Genomic DNA, 23,005 nt, shown 5'->3' with positions numbered 1-23,005 from the left:
ACCACCCAGACACACTAATTCAGGGCTAGCAGGGAATGCTACAAATGTGAGTAGCGGTCACACTGGAACGGCGGAACGACGCTGTTGAAGAACTGCGAAAATTATTATTTATTTACCTCTCGCGAAACCAAGTGAATTCCGCTGCACAAAAGTGCCTCGAAGTGCTGGAAACGTAAAGTTATTCTTTATTGTTGCTACATTACTAGGCATCCCGGAAAAACGCCCGTCGGTGTGTCTTTGTCAGATTAGTGTGCGTGTTCTGTGTTGTGCCGTGTGTGAGTGTTGGTGCGTGTCGCCTGCGAAAAATCGAAGTTATTGCATTGCGCAGCCCTTTTAACCCGCTGTCCCTGGCCAGCTGTCCGCCCCTCAGCCTCTTGTCCAATCACCACTCTACGGCGGTACTTGGATCGCAATTCTGATGGTGAGTGTGCTAGTGCGTGTACCGGAATGCACTCGGGGGCATCGCGATTTTGTTCCAGGGCGTCGCTATTTGTTTGTCGCCAAAATGGGCGATATGTGGTTCATCTGCGGCTTTCAAGTTGCAGCCACTGGAAATTGATAGCCGCAGCAACCATTAGCGGTTGGCTGGAACGGTAAACGACGTCATATTCCCGACGCACAGCCCACAGGAGAAACATTTGTTGTTGGCTGCGGTACGATCCGTTAATTCGAACTTGAGAGCGTCGGTGTGCGTGAGAGCTTAAAAGAGCGCTTAAGAATAAGATTGAAAGAGCGAGAGAAAGAGAGAATGCGAAACACACCGACTTGAATAATGCTCTACTGGAACTGGAGCACAGTAAATCTAACCCAGGGACGCATCAAAACAATATTGATGAGGCAAACGCATGAATAATAAATGGGAGTGATAGAAAATCCACGCCTGAATCAGACGCAGGCTTGCGTGTGCGTCTGTGTCACATTTTGTAGTGTTGGTGCAGGGGGAGGTGGGGTAGGTGTTGCCCTGCCCCTGATTTATTGTCTGAACAAAACGCGCTTTTCAGAGACATGATATCACCCATCCTGGGTGACAAGCCCACCAACCTTTTCCGAAAATCCAAATTTACACTCTCCTATTTCTGTTTCTATTTGCCAAATAACTGCACTTAGAGAACGACAATCTAAATATGGCCGACCCATTTAGTTTTTGCCGCCCCTCGAGCGGAACGGATGGATGATGCTGATTCCTTGGCCTTCGGTATTTCATAGACTATTAAGCTCAATTTTAAAACATTAGCTCGATGACTACTGACATCCAGAATAGTTCTGCTTCATTGGGATTTAACTAGTTTTTTGTTTAAAAATATTTCGATTTGAGTTGCTTTTTATACATATTATTTTTTCTTTCGTAGAATGTTGGTTAAGACAACTGCTTGCGCCCGAGACCATTGAGGAGAACCCGCTGCTCACTCCAAATCGAGTAGCGTACGCAACACGACACCATGGCCGAGGATACGGAGTACAAGAAGTTGCCGGTGGAGGAGCGGTGTGTCCATAAACTATGGAAAGCCCGCGTCGATGGTTACGAGGAGGCCGCAAAGATCTTTCGCGAGTTAGATGACGAGAAGTCGCCGGAATGGTCTAAATTTGCAGGACTCATAAAAAAGATGGTGGTGGATTCCAATGCCCTGGCCCAGGAAAAGGGTCTAGAAGCGGCCCTCATCTTTGTGGAGAACAGCGGCCTGGCCGGACGCACGGTTGGCGACGTGATGACTGGCATCGTACAGAAGTGCATTGCGGCGCCAAAGACAAAAACCAAGGAGCTCTCCGTCCAAGTTGCACTCATGTATGTGGAGATAGAGAAGCAGGATGCCGTCGTCGAAGAGTTAGTTAAGGGTATGGAGGCAAAGAACCCTAAGATTGTGTCCGCCTGCGTGGCAGCTACCACACTGGCCCTCCGGGAATTCGGACACAAGGTGATCGGCGTCAAGCCGTTGATTAAAAAACTTGCCCCGCTAATGTCTGATCGAGACAAGGCGGTTCGAGATGAGGGCAAGCAGCTGGCTGTAGAAATTTACCGTTGGATCGGAGCTGCCATGAAGGCACAGATCTCAACGTTACCCCAGGTAACGCTCAAGGAACTGGAGGATGAGTTCGACAAACTCAAAGGCGAACGCGTTGAACCCTCCAGGTGGGTTGAAAGATTTCCCTATATTACTACTTTGCTGAAACACTTTCTTTTAGATATCTAAAGTCCCAGCAGGAAAAACAAGCGAAGATCGCCGACGCAGCAGCGACCGAAGATGCCTATAATGGTATGGACTCCTCTATTACGAAAGAAGTGAAATATTAATTTAATTTTTGTTTCCGTATGCAGAAGAGGATGGCGAGGCTGGCGTTGAGGAAATCGATCCTATGGATCTTTTAGACCCCGTTGACATTCTCTCCAAAATGCCCAAGGACTTTTACGATAAGCTGGAGGAAAAGAAGTGGACTCTGCGCAAGGAATCGCTGGAGGTCCTGGAGAAACTGCTCACGGACCATCCCAAGCTTGAGAATGGCGAGTATGGAACGCTGGTGAGCGCTCTTAAGAAGGTTATTACCAAGGACTCCAACGTAGTCCTCGTTGCAATGGCCGGCAAATGCTTAGCCTTGCTAGCCAAGGGATTGGCTAAGCGCTTCTCAAATTACGCATCCGTAAGTAATTCATAAATTTTTCCAAATAACGCCCTTATATATATGTACATTCTTCTATTTTAGGCTTGTGTCCCATCCCTGTTGGAGAAATTTAAAGAGAAGAAACCTAATGTCGTGACAGCACTGCGTGAGGCTATCGATGCCATTTACGCCTCCACTTCTCTAGAGGCCCAGCAGGAGTCCATTGTAGAGTCCCTGGCCAACAAAAATCCAAGCGTCAAGTCCGAAACGGCCTTGTTTTTGGCCCGTGCTCTAACCCGCACCCAACCAACCGCGCTAAACAAGAAGCTACTTAAGTTACTAACGACCAGTCTAGTGAAAACGCTGAACGAGCCAGATCCAACTGTTCGCGACAGCAGCGCCGAAGCTCTTGGTACTTTAATGAAGCTAATGGGAGACAAAGCGGTGACTCCCTTGCTAGCCGACGTTGACCCACTCAAAATGACCAAGATTAAGGAGTGCCATGACAAGGCGGAGATCAAAATAAAGGTTGCAGGTCCAAAGAAGGAGGCGCGACCTGCATCTGCCCCGACTGCGAAAGCGGCTGCTCCTGCAAAGGGTGGTAGTGTCGATCCTAAGCCAGTAACGCGACCGGCCACTACAGGGGCCCGTAAGGTTTTGAAAAAGCCGGCGGCTGTTGGTGGAGGAGGAGCTACATCCGCCCCTGCTGCAGCTTCTAAAGCGGGTGGAAAACCTCTAGCCACGGAACGCGAATTAACCCCCGAGGACTTGCAAGAAAAATCCGAGGAAATTTTACCAGCCGACATACTTAATGGGTTGGTGGACTCCAACTGGAAGAACCGCCTTTCTGCTGTAGAACAGCTCCTGGGCGAAATAACAGGCTTTGATGCAAAACAGGCTAGCATATCACAGATCCTGATCCGAACAATCAGTGGACGCAAGCCGGGCCTCAAAGAAATGAATTTCCAAGTACTAAAGTTTAAGCTAGACATAATCCGGAGTGTGGCTGAAAATTATCCGCTGACGACGACAACCGTTGATCTGGTGATTAACGAAATAACCGAGAAGCTAGCAGACGCCAAGAACGGTGCAGCAGCTGCAGATGTTTTGTCGGCCTTTGCCGAAGCCACTAAACTGGAGTACGTTGTGGGCAAAGTGTTGAGCTTTGCTTTCGAGCAAAAATCGCCTAAAGTGCAATCAGAGGCCTTTAACTGGGTGGGCAAGTCAATCACAGAGTTTGGCTTCCAACTGCAGCCGAAGACACTCATTGAGGATGTACGAAAAGGCGTGCAAAGCACGAACCCAACGGTTCGTGCCTCCGCCATTCAGTTGGTGGGCACCATGGCTATGTATATGGGCAAAGCTCTAATGATGTTCTTCGACAGCGAGAAGCCTGCACTAAAATCTCAAATCCAGGTAGAGTTCGACAAGAATGTGGGCGAAAAACCACCCAAGCCTGTTAGAGGAGTTCAACATAGCAGCGCTGGATCCGGTGGTAATTCCCCGGACAATGAGGACGATGATGGTGGGGCAGCCGGAGAAGAGGAGCCCATTAACATGGCAGATCTTCTACCACGCGTTGACATTGCTCCACAGATTACGGAGGCACTGCTGAAGGAGATGTCCGACAAGGACTGGAAGACTCGCAACGAAGGTCTGACTAAGCTGCAGGCTATTATTTCAGAGGCGCGGCTTATCAAGCCCAGCATTGGCGATTTGGCTCCTGCTCTGGCTCACCGTCTGGTAGATTCCAATGCTAAGATTGCCCAAACAACACTTGCCATTTGCGAGCAACTTGCCTCGGCCATGGGGGCTGGTTGTCGAAACCACGTGCGGACCTTGTTTCCTGGATTTTTACACGCTCTGGGTGATAATAAGAGTTTTGTAAGAGCCGCTGCCCTTAACTGCATAAATAGTTTTGGCGAGAAAGGTGGCTATAAGGAATTCTTTGAGAGCGAAATGATAGCCGATGCCCTTAAAGGAGGATCCCCAGCTTTAAAGACCGAATTGTGGGCTTGGCTGGCAGACAAGCTGCCCGGCCTTCCCCCCAAGTCAGTATCAAAGGAGGATCTCCACTCAATGGTGCCGCACTTATATGCTAACATCTGCGATCGAAACGCCGATGTCCGGAAAAATGCCAACGAGGCGGTGCTGGGCATTATGATTCACCTTGGATTTGAGGCTATGAACCGAGCTCTGGACAAGCAGAAGCCCGCCTCCAAAAAGGACATACTTGCGGCACTGGAAAAGGCGCGTCCTAATCTTCCGGTAAAACCGCTGCCCAAAGGCAAGCAGCAGGCCCCAATACCTGAGGAGCCAAAGCCAAAAACTGTGCGTGGCGGTGGAGCAGGGGGTGCGCCTGGAATTCAGAAGAGTGCTTCATCCCGGGCCGCTGGAGGACAAGACAAGCCGGCACCGGCGCGCAAGAAGGACGAAGATATCGATACATCGCCGCTACTGTGCGCCAACAGCGCAAAAAACCAACGGCTGCTGGACGAGCAAAAAATGAAGGTGCTGAAGTGGACGTTTGTAACACCAAGAGAGGAATTCACCGAGCTGTTACGCGATCAAATGATAACCGCAAATGTAAATAAAGCGCTGATAGCCAACATGTTCCACGACGATTTTCGGTAAGTCCTTCTAATGTTCCTTTCGCATTAACGAAATAACTATTTCAATTGCCTTGTAGCTACCACTTGAAAGTCATCGAGCAGTTGAGCGAAGATCTGGCTGGCAACAGTAAGGCGCTGGTGTGTAATCTGGACCTAATACTTAAATGGTTGACGCTGCGCTTTTACGATACGAACCCTTCTGTGCTGATTAAGGGTCTCGAATATCTAGTACAGGTTTTCCAGGTGCTTATTGACGAGGAATACATTCTGGCCGAGAACGAGGGAAGCTGTTTTGTGCCACATCTGCTTTTGAAGGCAAGTTCCAAATAATGAGGGATTTACAATTTTCTAAGCTTCATTTTTCACACTTAGATCGGAGATCCAAAGGATGCTGTTCGAAACGGCGTACGCCGCGTGCTGCGGCAAGTCATATTGGTCTTCCCTTTCGTCAAGGTCTTCGGCTATGTGATGGAGGGCCTAAAATCCAAGAATGCCCGTCAGCGTACTGAGTGCCTTGACGAGCTCACCTTCCTAATTGAGAGCTATGGCATGAACATCTGCCCCCAAGCGGCGGTGCGGGAGATTGCTCGCCAAATTTCGGACCGGGATAATTCCGTACGCAACGCAGCACTCAACTGCATTGTCCAGGTGTTCTTTTTGTCCGGAGAAAAGACTTACAAGATGATTGGCCATCTAAACGAGAAGGACCTCTCAATGCTAGATGAGCGCATCAAGCGAGCCAAAAAGACTAAGAAACCCACGCCACCACCGTCTGTTGATGTGCCAGCCAGCGGAAGGCCAGCTGCACCTCAACGTCATGACAGCATCGAGATCGAAGATGCTGAAGTGGGCAACGGTTGCGACGAGCTTCCGCCACCGGATGAGGACGGGTAAGTGAGTGGGGACTTGAGAAGGCTGGCTTAAAAGGCAATATCCCTAGACGTATTTACCTAATCAGTTTGGCAAGTGCCCTGTACAGCCGAGGGTTGGAAACTGGTGTTATCATTATGCGCCTTTTGGGATACCAATAATCCGAAAATTCCACAAGACACGGAAACAAATTTTGATGTGCGTCTTATGTATAATTTTTGTCGCCCACTTTTATGTATGTGTCAATACAACAAATCAAGAATCCATAGTTAATGGATCTTTTTGGGAATGAAAGTTTTTATTGTTGGTTTATAAAAGAAGTTGTGGTATTTATATAACCTCTACACAACGACGTTATACATAAATAGGTAAACCTTATAGGAGGTACGAAATTAAGACAACGTGTTTCTTTAAGTGCTTTTAAAAGATGCGGTAGTGGGTTCCTCCCTCGGATGTACCATTAGATGAGAATATTATTTTTATTAATTTCGGTTTGCTTCTGTTGATTTTCGTTTTTATTTATATTTTATTGACATAGTTTGCAGCGGGAACTAAATGTGCGTGGGCAGAACAACCTCACAGAGCGGAGCGCCACAAACGTGGTTGCCTACCTGAGCTCCCTGACTCGACAGGCGTAAAGTGGCTTTCTTTATACTTGTGTTGTTTTGTTATTTTTGTGTTGCTTGTTGCCGACATTGTTTGTGAAGTCGCCTTTGCATTTGTTGTTTGTTTTTGTTCCTCTCTGTGTATATAGTTTAATTGGATGCGATAAGGTTACAAAATTGTCTCTTTTTGACTATCTAGAACTTTCGATCAAGCGCCTTCGTCACAGCTGCTTCTACTCCAGCAGCAGCTTCAACAGTTACAACAGCAGGCTCAGCAACAAAAGCCCAGCGGACCATTTGGCTTAGACTCGCAGGTAATCAGCGAGATCGAAAGAGATTGGGTCCGAGTGGACCAAATGGAGCAAAAGCCCCTGCTGAACGTAGACATCTCATCGCTGGACGATCCCATTAAGGTGAGGCCCACGCGAGCCGGCATTCACTATCCGCAGGAGAAGTTCGATCGGCTGATTTCTCGACAGCACTATATGCAGCAGACTCTAACCACGTCCCCGTCATCCACCTCCGGAATGACCAGTGGAGTCTCGCCGTATCGCAGTCCCATGCGCATGCAGCACCAGCAGCCACCACAGCAGCTGGAAAACAATATACCAAAGTAGGTGCTCCATCAGGCTATCCCACACATCCGGTATTTTACTCTGTCTGCTTATACCAACAGTTTGGCTGATGTTTTGCCCAAGCACGATCCGCAGCTGGTAAAAGTTATAAAAGGTGTAAGCAGCACGGACACGCTCAAGGCGCGCGCTTCTATTAACGAGCTTGCAGCCATCATCGAGGCTCCAGAGAAGCAGGCTGTGCTGCGCGACTACGAAGAAATATTTATCCAGAATGTGCTGGCACAGTTTAAGGTATTATATATATATATATTATATTATAATTTTTATAAATTATGTTAATTTCTTTCTGTCAGAATCTCTCTCAGATACCATCGGCTCAATCTGTGGTCGTTTACCAGCCGCTTTTATCCATTCTGTATACATTTTTCCATGCCAACATTCTGGGCAAAACGCTGAGCGTGGCCTGCATCAAAAACCTAATGTCGGCGCTGTTAAACCTTATGGCCGATCCCAAGCTGGCCGTGGGAGATGATAGTCAGTACAACAAGGTTATTAATGGCATATGTCTGAAAGTGTTGGACAAGGTAGATTTTACGAATTTAAACTGGTAAGATTATTGAGTCTATTATTTATTTAACCGCATTGATTGAATTTAAAACTTCATAGTGCTTTGATACGACTATTGCGGGAGACTTGTCCTGAGGCAAAGCTGCCCAAGTTTACAGACCTGCTGATGAAGTGCATATGGCGCAACGTTAAGATGTTGCCAGAACGAAGCAACGAGCTCAACTACGACGCCGTGATTCTCGAGGTGCACGAGTTTATGCTCGCGCTGCCAAGCACTTGGTGGCAAAACCGACCGTCGGACACTCCAATGCGAACGATTAAGACTATTCTGCATAACATGGCAAAGGTGAAGGGAAATGCCATTCTGCAGCATCTCAACCAGATTCCCACACACTCGGAGCTACACACGTATTTGATACGCATTCTAAAGGTTAATTCATTGAAATAATTTAATATTTTTGTGCAAATAGAAAATAAACTTTTTTTTATAGAATTTCCAAAAGGATGGCTCTGCTGCAGGAATTGGTGCCTCCCCCCAGAGGGCCAAGGAGATTGCCTCCAAGCGAATTTCGCACCAAACACATGATACAGTATCGCAGATCTTTAAGCTGATCTCGGATAGAGATACCAAACAGCAAGGTCTGCAGAAGCTTTACGACTTTAAGGTTTGTGTTGTAAAAATATTTCAATTGATTGTTGATCTGAGGCAACTCCATTGAACATTTTAGCAACAAAATCCTGATATCGATCTAAGTACCTTTCTGCAAGGCTCCAGTGCCCCATTTCACAAGTACATCGAGGAGGGCTTAGCCGAGATTGAGAGGAATCAGAACGCTGGATCCACACAGGAGCCGGATAATCGGACGGGTAAGGGCAACGCACGGACCGATTAACGCCCAATTCCATATACTAACCACACGCACATGCATTTATGTTTGATATTGAATCCGACGAACTGCAGCAGCTACTCGTTCTTATCTCACAGATGTCAACTACCAGAACAACGGTCCCGATCCCGATTTCTGGATGGACCGCCTACAGTTTCATATGACCGGAGGAGCCGCAAAGCTAGCATCCGCACGTTCGGCAGACGATGGATCCCATATGCTGGACAATAAGGTGGCTGACGAGAATCTCTGCCTGAACGGAATGAACGCGCAGAAGGCGTCGCTCATTAAGCGAGAAGTGAGTAGACTTAATGAATAAATAAATAACTATTAACTAATGTTTTTTTAATTAGAAAAGGGATATGTCACCAAATCGCTTGCAGCATCTCCAGGCAAAATTGGCTCAAATCAAGAAAGAGAATCATGCCCAATAAATTGTGCGCTTCCCGTAGCTGAAAAACCTTAGCTATAGACAGCGTCAGCTAAAAATTATACGAAAAAAGAGACCCCTCAAAACACACTGATCGAGAAAGACCTCGTAAACTACATGAATCATTTATTATTTAACATAGTTGTATGCTTACGAATCGGCACATATATATATTCACGGAAATAATGTGTAGTAACAGGAGCAGCAGTGAGTGTCGAAAGCAGGTTAACAACAGTAACAATAATTAACAGATTACACTATTACTATGTCTCATCCAACTATGTATTGTACTTTTACTAATAACAAACGATCGGTCTATGTATTAGCACTGAGTTGTGTTCCGTATGCGATTCAATAAGATTCGATTGGCTGAGTTGAGATTAAAGTGGCGACTGTGACCGGGTTCCATTAGACAGCTTGTTAGTTTATGCCTACGCTATTTTGTTTAAATTGTCAGTAAAAGCAGTAGCATGTTAAAGGTTTGTGTATACTTGAAAGGTCATTGATTTTGCATCACGCGCCTACTAGGATCGATTCTTGTTATTATTATGTCTTGGTTATGTTTTTAACACTCTCTCAACACGCCTCAAATTGTTTCAAGCCAAGCGTTGGGCTCAGTGCGCGCTAAAAACTCTAATTTATACTCATATTAGCTAACCATAGTTCTTACCAAATAGCAGTTACCCTTTAACCATTTTTTAGTTTAAGACCCATTCAGTTTTAACCGCACATACACACTGATTTCGATGCCGAGAGCACGCAGTACACGCAGGATAACACACACAGTAGACACGCAGCGTATTTTTGTAACATCCTCATGAACTATATGCGAAAATAAATGTTATATTTATAAATGAACTAATTGAGTTAATCGGCCACTGGCACGACAATGTCCTCTGTAATCTCTGTGAGCAGCTCCTCCTCGCCATCCTCTCCTCCCTTGCTGGTTTTGGCATAACGTGAGGAAATGGTGGCCACACGAATTGCCGCTTTGAATCCAACCCGGGCCTTCATTTTGGCCAGCTTGGCCTTCCAGTTCTCGTCGCGGGAGGGCAAATCGTTCAGGTACTCATTCATTTCCTCCTTCTTGGGATCAACGATCGCCAGTACCGACATACACCCGTCTACAGTTCCCAAAACAATAGCGCGTCCATCTTTGCTGCTTTTGATCGCCGTAAGCTCTGCCTGCAGCCGATAGTTGGCTATCATTTCCGTGTCCGCGGTGCGGAATACGCGAATCGTCTTGCGACCGCTGTGGTAATAGGCCACGTACTCGTCGTTCTCCGTGAAGATGCAGATTACGGAGAACACGCCCTCAGCCACTTTGGGTATAAAGGTTTTAACTGTGGTGCCTTTCCGCAGTTCCAACATCTCCAGTCCGCCGCGGGTGGGCGCATATAATCCACACTTGCCGTCTCGCGTAATGCTTCCACCCCACTTAGCAATGGAGCGGACGTGCTTCTTCGTCTTGATGTCCATGACGCTGCCCTTCTCGCTACTGATCACCGCCACCTGGTTGGCTTTGTGCGGCATCGGCACTAGAGAAATTACCTCCTTAATGGAACAACCCTTCAGCAGGACTTTGGAGACAAATGCTCCGTTGGTGGCGCTGTAGACGCCCAGGCAATCCTTGTTGGACTTATCCACCGTAACCACCACAATGTACGCGTTGTCGGCGGTAATAACCGATTGACGAAAAGGCATGCCCGTGATCATCCGTATGGGGAATTCGAATCGGAATAAGATTGCGCCCTCTGTAGTAATAAAGTAATCGGTTAAGTTTTTTATACTATTTAGCCAAATTAGTATCGACGACTAACTCACCAGGCACTGACCGCATAGTCGTTATCGCCGTAAGCCGGTTGGCTTCGTCCGCCGAACCTCCAGCAGCCGCTGCAAGGATATCCCGCTGATTTATGTTCGGCACAGAGACGGTGAGAACCTTATAGCCGTAGTCCATGAGGGTGATTTGCTGAATGCCGGGCTGGTCGTCCCTGAAGACTACCTGCTCGGACACACGGTTCCAGACTAGGAACTTGCCCGTCTCCGAGGAGATGATGTAGCGTCCATCCGGAGTGATCTCGGCATGTGTGACGATGGCGCCCAACGGACTGTCAGCCAGCTTGGCCAGAAGGCGACCGGATCGGGTCTCCCAGACACCCACACAACTGCGTGTGACGGTCACGGCCATGTCAACCTCCGACAGGCTGATGTCGTCGATTTGCAATTCGTGACGGTCGATGACGTGGACCTTCTCGAAAATATTGTTGATGTTCCACACCTTTACGGAACGATCAATAGAGGATGTGACCAGGTTGTTCCAGTTGCCGATGGTCAGCGGCTCCAGTTGAATAATGCGTCCAAAGTGGGCGTCCAGGACCTTTGCCAACTGACCAGACTGTAGGCACCACACATACAGGTTCTTGCGCACTCCCGCAACAGCGTAATCCAGTTTGGAGCTGACCATGATCGAGTTAGACTGCATTATGCGAGTGGTGATATTGCGCACTCCGTGAGGTAAGGCCAAGTACAGGGCGCCTTCCCGTAAGCGGGACTCTTCCGCTGCATCCTTATCCTTGCTGCCAAAGTCCCAGATTACGAAACCCTTTCCAGCCGTCCCCAGAAGCATGCGATCATGTTGATCAAGCCGTAGCTGCAGCAGCATCTCCTTGTCGTCGTTCTCGAAGCGCGGCAAGCTCTCCACCAAAGTCCAACATATCTCCCCAGTAGCCTCATCTTCAATGAAGTCGAACACTGAGACCTCAAAGTTTTCTTCGTTGGCACATCCGTAGGCCCGGGTCCTATCCTTGTTCATCACCATGGCGCTGAAGAGCCGCTGGCAGTTGGAGTAGTGGCCACCCCGACACGAGTCCAGTCTAAGACGCATGTCGTTAATGGAGCCAGACCAAAAAACTACATTGTAATCCGCAGGATTGAAGAATTCCATGGCTTAATAAAGAGATGTGTTTTCAATTAGAAAATGCGAAGCATTGTCCCGATATATTTTACTCACTCAGGATCTCCCAATCTTTATTTTCGCCGGGAACTTCAAACGTATCTACAAGATTGCCGCGCATATCAAACTGGGCCCACCGAAGCTTGCAGGTGATAAACAAACTAAAACCAAGTGAAATGAATGAGTTGCAAAGATGCGAGATTCCTCACAAAGCTTACTTTTGATTGAGCAGATAGAGGCCGCTGACTGGTCCATGGGACTCCTCGAATGGACTGTTGATCACCACAAACTCGCTGGAGAGCATGTTGAGCAGAACCGTTTGGTTGTTGTTCGAGTAGGCGGCAGCCCACTTGTTATCTGGACTCAGGACCAGCTGCTGCATAATGCCCTCGATGCCGGGATTCACGTCACGCGTCAGGTCGGAAGTGGATAGGTCGAAGGTGATGAAGTGCGTGGATATGGAGACCATGTAGCGCATGTCGCTAGTCAAGCAAAAAGCAAACACCGCAAACTGGTGACCCTCAAGGGAATACTGCAGGTCAAGGTGCCTTCTAATTATCAAGTTCAACTGTTATTTAAATAGAGAGACACCTACTTTAAGTGGTCCACCTGGCGTGTGCAGGCAATGATTAACTGGAATTAGAGCGCAGTCCTTGGGGCCACTCCGATCGCAAGCTCGTAACAGCATTTTGATATTGGGATTACCGCCAATCTCGGGCAGAAGACGACCGACCAGCTGCGGTGCCAGCATGTTTGGATAGATGGCCAGGATGGCGCCACCTAGACGCAGTGCATCGGAGACCAGCATAAGTTCTCGCTTGGCCTCCTTGTCGTCGGTGTTGCTGGAGGCGTCCTCGAAATCCGCCAGCACCGCCTGCAGTGGACAGCTGGATAACTTGGCGTGCAGCCAGTCGTAGTTGAAGAGCACGTGCTCGAACAAATCCTTGAAACGTCGCGAGCGGACAAAGTGAAAGGGCAGCTCACCAAACTAATGAGGATCGCATATTAATACGATATGGGTATTAGTATATTACCCTGCCCAGCTCACCTTGCGCAGATTGTAGCGCTTAGAGAGTCCATCCTTGCTGCTGAAGACCAACGGCTGAATGGGCACCTTGCGATCCGCCGATCCCTCCTTGTCCGCCAATCCGAACCTGTGCCGCTGAATCTCTGTAAACTTAAACGGCTTTGGTACCCCACCGCCCCAAATGCCAAGATAGTAATCTGCAATCATGGAGTGAAAGTAAATGGCCATGTTCATGTTCTTAAAGTAGCGCTCCTTGGCGGTGTCCCGGAACTGCCGGTGATACCAGTTCATCACGTTGACACCGTCCGCCTCGCGTTCACTCAGATAGTTGGGCAGATCGTTGCGGATACGGGTCCAGAGAAGTGGCGGAATACGCCTCGTCGGCGGCAAATGATATTGGTAGACATCGTCCAGCACCTTGTCGTCCAGCGAAATGAGATCCTCCAGCTCGCTCTCGGAAAGTCCCGATTTGGAGGCGGTTATGTAGGCTAGAGCATGGAAAACGAGTATACGACCATGTTGTTTCTCTACTCGTTCAAACAGCAGCATAATAGAATCCATTACTGTATTGGCCAGATGCGTCTCCTGGGGACGCGTGTAGCTCCGCCACCGGCAGATCTCGGCGAAAACAAGCTTAACAAAAATTGGCAAGGAGCACTTGCTGATGGCATTTGCCACCAGACGCCACTGGTAGTTGTTAAGATCCCGGCAGGCCGTCTTCATCCACATCTTGATCACGTTCATTGCCAAATCCTCGCCCAGTGCAGTGACCTCAATAAAGTTCTCCTCGACATCGATCATCTTGCACAAGACATGGTATTCGTGGGACACCGTCGGATTCGCCGGTTCGTTGGCGCAAGAGATGATGATCTGCAATCAGTGGGAATGGGTTCTATATACAAGGTCATTGGGATTGGGTGGATACCATACGAGGATCGCCTCATGCAAAAACGGCTTCCTTGCGATGTCGTTTTGGGTGAGGTGCCTGCAATTGCTCTGGTGGCGGTGTCTAGTGATTTTGCTTAGCACGCACAGGTCAAGCAATTGGAAAAACTTACTCAGTTTCCCATCTGAGTTGGGGCATGCGGATTCATGCAATGTTAATGTATATACAGGGCGTATGAGCAATGATAATGGGACAGTGGATTGAACAGGGTATTTAAAGATTTGAAGTTCACTGGTTGTTTGATTAAAATCATGCACTAGGCCAAAGAAGGCAAAAATAATTCATATTTCCGCAGTAGAATAGAATAATATTTTTAAGTTGTTGAGGTAAAGTCAGCCATTTGTATGAAGAATTTGTATATACAGCAAAAAATTGTATCATTTCTATGTTCCTAGCAATATTAAAACTATTCTAGTCATTAGAGGGCTTAGGTGATTAGCAAGTATAAATTAAAAATATCATGCATAATTATGTACAGTGTCAAGAAGATAAGAAATTGTTTGACTGTTAAAAAATGTTTAAAATCATGCACTAATTGGTTATATTCACAAAAGTATTCACAGTATCATGCACAAAGAGGAAATGAAGGAAAACAAGAAAGTGGACTTGGAGTGGCGTCCACAGCCTCATCGGTGTAGGGGGCTCACCTTACAGTGCGGGGGCAGACGCGTAGGTATCCATGATACCTTGTTCGAGTCTTGGGTGCCCGTCAGCTGGTCGACTGAGTCGAGGTAGATGGTGAGCGGCTGGGTGGGGCTGGCGTAAGTTAGTAATTGCTTAAAGTGTGCTGTTAAGGGAACAAGATCATCGGGTATGTTCTCGAAGGGTAGCATGTAGTTGTAAGATATCTGATTGGGTTAGGGGTGTTTGTGTTTCGGAGTAAGAGGTTAGAAGCGATTAGAGTTAGTTTCGGGTCTGGATGCCAGCTGGTACTGGATGGACTTCACCTGCTGACAGATGGAGATAAGGGTGGCCGTCAAGGCACTGGAGTCCGGCGTGGTGCCCAAGAAGCGGATGACATTGATGGGCCTGACGTGGGCGAACCAATCGGTGGCCACGAGGGAAACACTCTTGGAGAGCAGTGAGGTTTTGCCGCAGCCTCCGTCGCCGAAAAGGACAAGTGGCTTATCTGAATCCCCCAGCATGTAGCGCTTGATACGTTCGCAACTTTCCTCGCGCCCGTAGAATATCTTGACCGAATTGTTGCAAGCGTGCAGATGCTGAAGGATCTCAGTTACTATCTGCCCCTGTGCACTGGAGTCTTCTTTGCGCATCGCCCTATCCACCAGTTTCACTACGTTCTTATAGAAGTGAGAGATGAAATGATTCAGGTACTCCTCGTGCGTCTCAATGTCCAGTCCCTCCCGTCCGATCCATTCCACCGTGTATCTGCAATGTGCCCCCAATCCCCACATCAGAACGAATTAGCATCCTTATCTCGCTCCTCCTTCCGCCGGGTTTCGGCTCTCGTCTTATTCCTTACTTCTGGGCGTTAACGGCCTCGATCTTGGCCGGCAACCGAACGTCTCTCAGGTCACTCAGCAACTTGGCCGACTCCGTGTCCAGGCTGCGGTTGATGATGTCCACGAACAGCGAGGCCTTTTTCAGGTTCTGCAGATTAATGTTGTTGATGTATCTCACATAGGACAGGCAATGGTTCTTTGTATTCTTGACGTTCAATATTCCGTTGATCACCTCCCGCTCCGTCACTAAACGCGGGCCAATGTTCGTTGAGCTACCACTACGTTTGCTACTTGCTATATGCTACGCACTCACCCGACATGAAATAGTTGTGGACGTCCTCCTTGGACATCTTGTTACTGGCCCCCAAGGAGGCAGCTGCCTTGCGCAGCAGCTTCTGCATCTTGTTCAGGGTGTCCCACCACACTGCCTGATCCTCCGCCTGCAGCTTGGGGACGCGCTGGAGAATGGAGTCGTACATAGTCGGTTACTTTTCAACGGGGTAACTGGGAAAACTTGCTTAAGAAAAACTATATTCTTGTGCTTGTATAAAATTTAAAAATACTTTGTACATATATACACTCATATCTGATAACTAGTTGAAAAAGAAATCTAGCGTTCTTTAAAAAGACTATTACTCACGAAAGTCCTTCAAAATTGGTTAATATTATAAAACAGTCAAAACTCGAACACTTCACTTTAAATTTTTAAGGATGCTGACTGCACTTCTGTACAATTCTTAAAGAATTAAAATATTTTCACCAGAAAACTCACCTTGTTGTTGAAATTAATTAAAATCGATGAGATGGGCTGCAGCACGGAGATGGGTGGCACTGCATTGCTGTCCTTTTTGTACCACAGATCGAGGATGGCGCGGTCCACGCCCATCGAGGTGAGTTCCTCGCAGATTAGGGCCAGTTCGGAGGACACTATGTAAGTGGGAATGGGCCGGTAGCCGTACTTCTGACCCAGAAATACGATAAAGTTCGGTCCCATCGAGAGTCGCTGACAGTTCTTGATCTCGCGCATGCAGAGCTCCGTGGTCATGTGATCGTCTGTGGCCTCGTCTCGCACACCCCAACGCATGTCGACCACTTGGAATTCCAGGCCGTGTTTCTCGCGACAGTAGTCCTTGATACGCGGATAGCACTTGGCCATCAGTGTGTTCCGCTCCATTGTGGTGTCTGTGAAAATGCGGATTACATAACGAGTTCACACTTATCCGCCACCCGGCCACGCATGGCCAAAGGTTACTTGATTGTTGTCGGACCCACCCGTGAACGTGGAGCTGGTGAAGATGCGCACGATTTTCGAGCTAACCGGCGGCAGGGACTCCAGGGAGCCCAGGAATATGGAGTCTATGGTGCGGTCATCCATATTGGTGCTATCTTTAGCTACTCCGAGTGCCGCAAGTGCAGCTCTGCGATTCCGTTCCGCAGCCTTTGAAATCCAATATGTGTCTGCGCCATAGTGGAGACCCAGAAACTGGCGTAAAGTCGCTGCTGTTTGATCGATAATCCGGATACGTGGCGCATTTGACAGTCGCCTAGTTGACGGTTGTTTTTGAGTTCAACTCGACTGACGGGCACGCGGCATTTGCCTCAAAACAGGGAGACCGGGCAGAGAAGTTTCTCCGAGTAAGCCACCTGTTGCTTCCGCCTGGATTGGAAAGCCATCGCTTCGCTTTATGGATGTCGGACGCCTGATTGATGTCTGGGCCTCTGGCTTTGACATACAACAAGTGTTTTCAAGTGCTCGGGCCCATCCCCCAAGAGCGGCAAGCTTGCGTGCCTGACTTTCATTCAAGCCCGATTCGGGATTCCAGGCGTGGGCGCAGGATTGCGATTGTTGCAACTTTCAAAGTCACCTGGGATGGTAAGTGCCGAATGGTGCCACTTAATGGGTTTTCGGCTCCCAATCGGGGGTAAGTGGGTGCCAGATTTCTAGCCCCAGATCTGGCATGGGTACTCGGTAATGTCTTACACATTTGACCTCGGCCTGGCCCCGTGCGTGTTTCCCTAAATAAATCAATGTGCCGGTGGAGCTCAAGAGTTGTCTTACTTCTTATCCGGAAGTTCAGTTTTGGGCCAAGTGCAGCTTGTGCGCCATTTTGCGGTAATAACCTTTGATTGTTGTTCCTTGATTATAACTTTTGGGCTAACTAAATGAGGAAGGGCTTTAACATTATAAATTCAAGCTTGATTTTAGGATTTTAATAGGAGAATATAGTCGAATTTAAATTCTGACACGTGGATTTATTGATTTTCCACACAGGAACGCAGGTTTTATTTGTAATACCCATTTTAAAATATCGCCCAAAAGTATGCTTTTCTGTCCGAAATTGAATCATTCAATTTTGTAAAAACCAACTACGAAAAAACGTGTTTTTTTAGTTTTATAACAATATATTTATTTGTTTATACTCGTTTTGTTAGTTTTTTAAGGGTTTATATGAATCTTTCCCGTTACTTGGCGTTCTTTCTGCAAAATTTCGTGTTCAAATATTAATTATGTATTTATTAATTTTTATTTTAAATATTTTGTTTCTGTATGTGATGAATGAAGCTAATGATGTCGTTTAATTACTGATGTGAAGGGGATGATGATTCGTATAAGAATATGAGTTATTTGTAAAATACTCGCATTTGATTAAATATTCAATTTATTGTATTTGCATACACTTGCCTATGATTTTGAAACGCGTTTAACTAATTTTATTTAAGTTGGCTATAGGATAATGGACTAAATTCTATAGGTGTTAGTTCAGTTTCGTTTTTTGTTTTGTTTTTGAGAGAGATAAAACATGTTAATCACTTTTTGTATAGGGACTGTCGCGCAAATTAAATTAACTACAAGTCAGCATTGTTTTCAAATGCCTATTGGGTTTTATATTAAATATTATCATGTAGCTATATTTCGATAATAAATAGTTAAACGTATTGAACTAAACAGTAATAAAATAATAATCATAAACAACTAATAAATATCCAAAAAATAAAAATTACAAATTACAAGCTGCAGCCCCAGGTGGACATGCCCCGAACAATGGATGGATCTACGGCTTGGCCTGCTAGGCATTATGGCCATTATGCTGGCCCGCTGGCACTGTTAACTCCATCCTGGTAGACGCTGCAGGTTTTGTGTCCGGTTTGTGGGCCGGTATGGCTTTGGCCGCCAGTGCCAGCTTATGAATGTGTGGCGACGATGGCGACGTCACTGTTATTCTACAATAAGAAAAAGCTAATGGTTTACACGCACACACACGCGGAAAGGAAGGGGCAGGTTGTCGTATTTGCGGAGCGGAGCGGGAGCGGTACAGCGGATCAGAACGGAGCGGAGCGGAGTTAGGAGTTGAGTGTTTTGGTTTTTGTCACATACGCATTAACATATTTACACGCATCGTTTGTTTTGGGGCGTTTCGTTTCGGTTTTTATGATTTTGTTTGAATTGGCGGGAGTCGTTGAAGAATTGCAGCGTTAAAGTGTTGGCGGCGGTTGTCGATTTTTTGGGTCGTTGGTGGATGTGGATTGAGGCGGATGGTTTGCATGTATGGTTTAATTATTTAAATTAGATAAGCCGGCAAATAGCAACAGACCTTACAGACTAGCTAACTAGCGATAGGCATATTAAGAGTCAGACAAATAGAGGGTGAGAGAGTCTACGCTGTGTGCTTGGGCCTTAATGCTTGTGCTGCTTTCTGCTGTTCGAGTTGACTTCGTTATCAGCGTACCTCGGGCTGTTGTCGTCCTTTTCAAACACCACGGTGCGGGTGGAGCTGACAACGCTGCCGCCTCCGCCGCCGATGCTGCCGTTCAAGGACTGCTGTGACCTGCGTTTCACATTAACTGGCCGCAGTCGATCCTCCAGATCACTGATAGAGCCCACCGAGCTGAGACTTTCATCACTGCAATGGATTGAAGTATAATCATTAAGATTGTTAGTGTGGTTTTTCATTAACTTACCTCTCGCTGAGCTCCTCCTCGCCCTCTTCCTCCATAGCCTGCTGTAAATCAGCTATTCGCTGTAAAGCCAGTCGCAGATCGTTCTTAAGCGCCGCTCCCTCCGACTCCATTTGCTCCATCTTCTTCTCGAGGTCCTTGCGCCGCGTGAGCGACTCCTGCTCGCGACTGGAGACGGCGTGGAACTCTTCGCGCATGTCGCGCAGACTCTTTTGCGATTTTTTGATTACATCCTGGGCCTGCATCTCACGCATCTTTGACTGCGTCACCTCGTTCTGCAGTTTTTCCAGGGCCTCTTTGTGACGGTTTACCTGCACTTCAAGACGAGCCCGAGTGGCCTGCTCTAGTTCCAGCCGGGATTCTAATTCCTTGGTGCGCAGCTCCAGTCTGCTCCATGAACACAATAACATTAGTAAAGTTGGTTAGAAATATGAACTACTATAACATACCGCTTAGACATCATGGCCATAGATGGATCCCCTAAGTTCTCAACGTTGTCCAGACGGTGTTGCAGCTCGGCCACCTGCTCCTTGAGGTTATTGCGCTCTGCCTCCATTTCATTGAGTTTAAACTCAGCCTCGGATACGTTGATCTGCTCTGTGTTCAGTTGCTTTACTGTGGCACTGTACTTCTTCATCAGCTCGCCCAGCTCCTCTTCGTTCTCCTCAATCTGGGCCTGCAGCTCAGCCCGATCTCTGTGTGCCGCATTGGCTCGCTCTTCAGCGTCATTCCTAGCTCGATGCGACTCCTCGAACATGGCCTGTACTTCAGTAAGTTCTGCTTCCGCTGTTTGTCGCGCTTTCATAGCCAGGGAACGAGCAGACTCGGCATCCTCCAGTTGGTTACGCAGCTGTCTTATAAGCGTCTTGCCAGGAGTGTCAGCCTTAAGACGCTCCAACTGTGTCTGGGCGTCCTTGAGCAGGGCCTTGTATTTGCGAAGATCCCGTCGCAGTTTTTGGTTGAGCGCTTCATCGGCGTCGCGATCAACACGATCGCGATCCTCCATGGAGGAGAGTCGCCGCTCCAGCTCGTGCTTTTCGCGCAGCAGCAGAGTACGCTCCTCGTGCTCAGTTTCCAGCTGACACTCAAGGGCTTTAATCTTCTTGTAGCCGTTACCGCGCACTTCTTCCAGCTCTTCGTCGCGCTGCTGCGACTCACGGCGCGCTTCCTTGCGCATTGTTTCCAGAGTCATTTCCAGGCGAAGCTTTGCTTGCTCGAGCAGCTGTATCTGTCCGGCCATCTCGTCCAGCTCCTCCTCCTGCTCCTTGGCGCGACGCTCTGTTTCATTCTTGGAGCGCCGCAGTTGGGCGAACTCCTCTTCGGTGCCACCACCAAAGGTCATCTCCTCCAGCTCGCGCTGCAGTGATGCAAGTTTCTCCTCTTTGAGGTCAAGATCCAGACGGGTGTCCTGATGAATATATAATGCAAAGATTAATTTCAATTATGAAAAATTAGTTCAAAATCAGAATTTGCCTATGCAATGCTTACTAATGCTTAAAGTTCTTATTCTTTGAAAACTACAATTCTATATATGTATATTTTCACTCCGATAAAAACCACTTAGTAATAAAGGCAGCTTGTGCTCATTTAGACAGCTAAATTGCTTCTGTATTCTGGAGTTTGGAGCTCGGCTCTGTGCCCATTCAGACTCACTTGAATCAGCTGAGTTGAGTAGCGGAAACTCATGGCTGTACTGGCCTGGGAATTTCTGTTTTTGTGCCTCTGACCCTCGGTTTGTGCTATCTAAATCGCAGTGGCCAGTTCAGTTATCGGCCTTCATGGAGGCTCCTCTTCTTCCACCTAATTATGAGTATCGAAAGCGTAATGAGAACGCCTCCAACGTTTTAATTTCTTTTTCCAGACCGAATACAATCAGAACACAGAGACACCGGAACAGATGGAGACGGAGACGGAGGGATCGTAACACACAATGTACTCCAGATATCGCACGTTGACGTTCTTCGAGCTACTGTCGAGCGGAACCAAGAAGAAAGCAGCAAAGCGAAGATCCATAAATGTGTGACCAAAAGGCCGACAAGAGATACAAATACAGAGACGGCCGGAGAGGCAGAGAGTGTTCGGAGTACAAGCCGATAAAAACATGAAACTCCAAGAATCGAGAACCCAGAACCATAAAGATCTCGGTCTTGGTATGGAACAATGCAAGAGAGCGGTCGCACATGCCGCACATGCGTACATGTCTCGAATGATCGGTGTGGGCAGGTAAGCAGTAGTCTAGGTAGACCATGGAGCGCACTGCCTCAGAATGCGCATGGAAAACGAGCCGAACGAGTTTCTGAGTCGGAGATATTCAGTATCTCTAGCTGTATCTCAACTGCAATGTGCGCAACGTGCCGTCACTTGCTCAGACACTGTGCAACCAGTGATTTGTCAAATATATTTACTTCCTAAGCAGCATTTATTGCACAAAAATATTCTAATAATTTCCTTGTTTTTTTCTTTTAACTTAGTGTCATGAATTACTAACATAACCTTTCGATTTTAATTGGCTAAACGAAAAATGTATTTAAATTTGCTGACTAGTGTTCGAGAAATGTTGCTCGAGACTGTTATCAACATGTTGCGAAGACTAAATGAAACTATGTTGCAGCAACCACTTACCGCCAGCGTTTGCTCCAGCGTGAACTTCTCGGCCTGCAGGACGTCCTTTTCGCGACCGTAGCGCTCCTTGGCCTGCCGCTCCTGACGCGACGCGTCCTGCAGGGACTGGCACTCGGCATCGAACTTGCGCTGCTTCTTCTCGAGCAAATTGTTGCGCGCATTTTGCTCCTCGAGCAGCATGCGCAGATCGTTCATCTCGTTGGTCATCTTCTGTGCCTTGCGCTTCCATTGGCCCACAACCTGACGTTGCTCCTCAACTTCTTCGTAGGCATCGGAAAGCTGAATTCGAAGGGGTGGAACATATTAAACTTGCGTGGTCTAGATAATGGGAACCATGCTAACCGACCTTCTTCTCCAATTGCTTCTTAAGCCCGACCAGCTGTTCCAGATCGTGCTCATGCTGCGTGTGCAATCGCCTTTTGGTGAACTCCAGCTCCCTGGCCACCCGCTCGTACTTCAGCTTGTAGACCCCGCCGCCGACACCATCCTCGTTCTCTGCATCCTCGTCCTCAGAGATGCCATTCAGATCGGACTTGGCGCATATTAGCTCCATTTCCAGCTTCTCCGTCGTCTCCTGAAGATTCTTCACCTTGTTGGCTTGATCACCCAGCTCCTTCTCCAGCTTCAAACGTTCGGCGGTTTCCGCCTCCAGCCGCTCGGTGGCTATATGAGCCGTAGATCGCTCCTCGGCCAGGTCCACCGTCAGCTCGGATAGCTGCAAGGAATTAAAAGCATCAACCAAATGTTGAACATTCATGATTATGTGCTGGTTTTTTCCAGGAGTTTATTTTCATTGTATCTGACTGTTTACTTAGTTTGAACGATTTCTGACTAATCTGGGTCCAAACAAGTAAAATCATTATTTATAAAACTTTGTCGGAGTGCCGAGATAT

General features: G+C 47.5%; 3 protein-coding genes across 22 annotated transcripts in view; 1 reads left to right on the top strand and 2 right to left on the bottom strand.

Moving 5' to 3' along the window:
* Nucleotides 1-46: 46 nt before the first annotated feature.
* On the top strand, nucleotides 47-9,999 carry LOC120454269 (protein mini spindles). 8 transcript variants are annotated; one of them, XM_039639426.2, is made up of 16 exons: nucleotides 48-421; nucleotides 1,350-2,128; nucleotides 2,182-2,252; nucleotides 2,315-2,634; nucleotides 2,698-5,225; nucleotides 5,285-5,522; nucleotides 5,580-6,097; nucleotides 6,616-6,711; nucleotides 6,882-7,295; nucleotides 7,359-7,548; nucleotides 7,611-7,864; nucleotides 7,924-8,254; nucleotides 8,316-8,489; nucleotides 8,553-8,691; nucleotides 8,789-9,009; nucleotides 9,065-9,999. In XM_039639426.2, the coding sequence occupies exons 2-16, from the start codon at nucleotides 1,440-1,442 to the stop codon at nucleotides 9,143-9,145; spliced, it is 6,264 nt and encodes a 2,087-aa protein (XP_039495360.1). In that variant the 5' UTR covers nucleotides 48-421; nucleotides 1,350-1,439; the 3' UTR covers nucleotides 9,146-9,999. The 8 variants fall into 8 exon arrangements, with proteins under 8 accessions (XP_039495366.1, XP_039495365.1, XP_039495360.1 ...); XM_039639427.2 differs by having other exon boundaries at nucleotides 49-421; nucleotides 8,810-9,009; XM_039639424.2 differs by having other exon boundaries at nucleotides 49-421; nucleotides 8,786-9,009.
* Nucleotides 10,000-10,008: 9 nt separating this feature from the next.
* LOC120454270 (NACHT and WD repeat domain-containing protein 2) lies at nucleotides 10,009-17,388 on the bottom strand. 2 transcript variants are annotated; one of them, XM_039639433.2, is made up of 12 exons: nucleotides 16,806-17,388; nucleotides 16,306-16,715; nucleotides 15,847-15,991; nucleotides 15,554-15,779; nucleotides 15,018-15,459; nucleotides 14,718-14,918; nucleotides 13,146-13,994; nucleotides 12,693-13,085; nucleotides 12,316-12,629; nucleotides 12,155-12,258; nucleotides 10,966-12,090; nucleotides 10,009-10,895 (listed from the first exon to the last, which is right to left on the bottom strand). In XM_039639433.2, exons 1-12 carry the CDS (start codon nucleotides 16,906-16,908, stop codon nucleotides 10,009-10,011), a joined length of 5,199 nt encoding a protein of 1,732 aa, XP_039495367.1. In that variant the 5' UTR covers nucleotides 16,909-17,388. The 2 variants fall into 2 exon arrangements, with proteins under 2 accessions (XP_039495367.1, XP_039495368.1); XM_039639434.2 differs by lacking the exon at nucleotides 14,718-14,918.
* Nucleotides 17,389-17,917: 529 nt separating this feature from the next.
* LOC120453604 (unconventional myosin-XVIIIa) overlaps nucleotides 17,918-23,005 on the bottom strand; it is a 30,966-nt gene continuing 25,878 nt past the window's right edge. For 6 of the 12 annotated variants that reach the window (XM_039638370.1, XM_039638374.1, XM_039638377.2 and 3 more), the window contains 6 exons: nucleotides 22,459-22,827; nucleotides 22,113-22,391; nucleotides 19,940-20,898; nucleotides 19,494-19,877; nucleotides 19,262-19,435; nucleotides 18,040-18,755 (listed from right to left, as the gene is read on the bottom strand). In XM_039638370.1, coding sequence (XP_039494304.1) covers nucleotides 18,602-18,755; nucleotides 19,262-19,435; nucleotides 19,494-19,877; nucleotides 19,940-20,898; nucleotides 22,113-22,391; nucleotides 22,459-22,827 — 2,319 coding nt within the window. In that variant the 3' untranslated portion in view covers nucleotides 18,040-18,601. Of the gene's footprint in view, nucleotides 18,013-18,039; nucleotides 18,772-19,071; nucleotides 19,436-19,493; nucleotides 19,878-19,939; nucleotides 20,899-22,112; nucleotides 22,392-22,458; nucleotides 22,828-23,005 lie in introns of those variants that run through there. The other 6 variants (XM_044006412.1, XM_039638376.2, XM_039638381.1 and 3 more) reach the window with 4 other exon arrangements.

This window comes from Drosophila santomea, chromosome 3R (genome assembly GCF_016746245.2).
Source record: "Drosophila santomea strain STO CAGO 1482 chromosome 3R, Prin_Dsan_1.1, whole genome shotgun sequence".
Taxonomy (NCBI): domain Eukaryota; kingdom Metazoa; phylum Arthropoda; class Insecta; order Diptera; family Drosophilidae; genus Drosophila; species Drosophila santomea.
The sequence above is the reverse complement of the archived record's forward strand: the minus strand, read 5'-3'. Positions and strand labels throughout refer to the sequence as shown.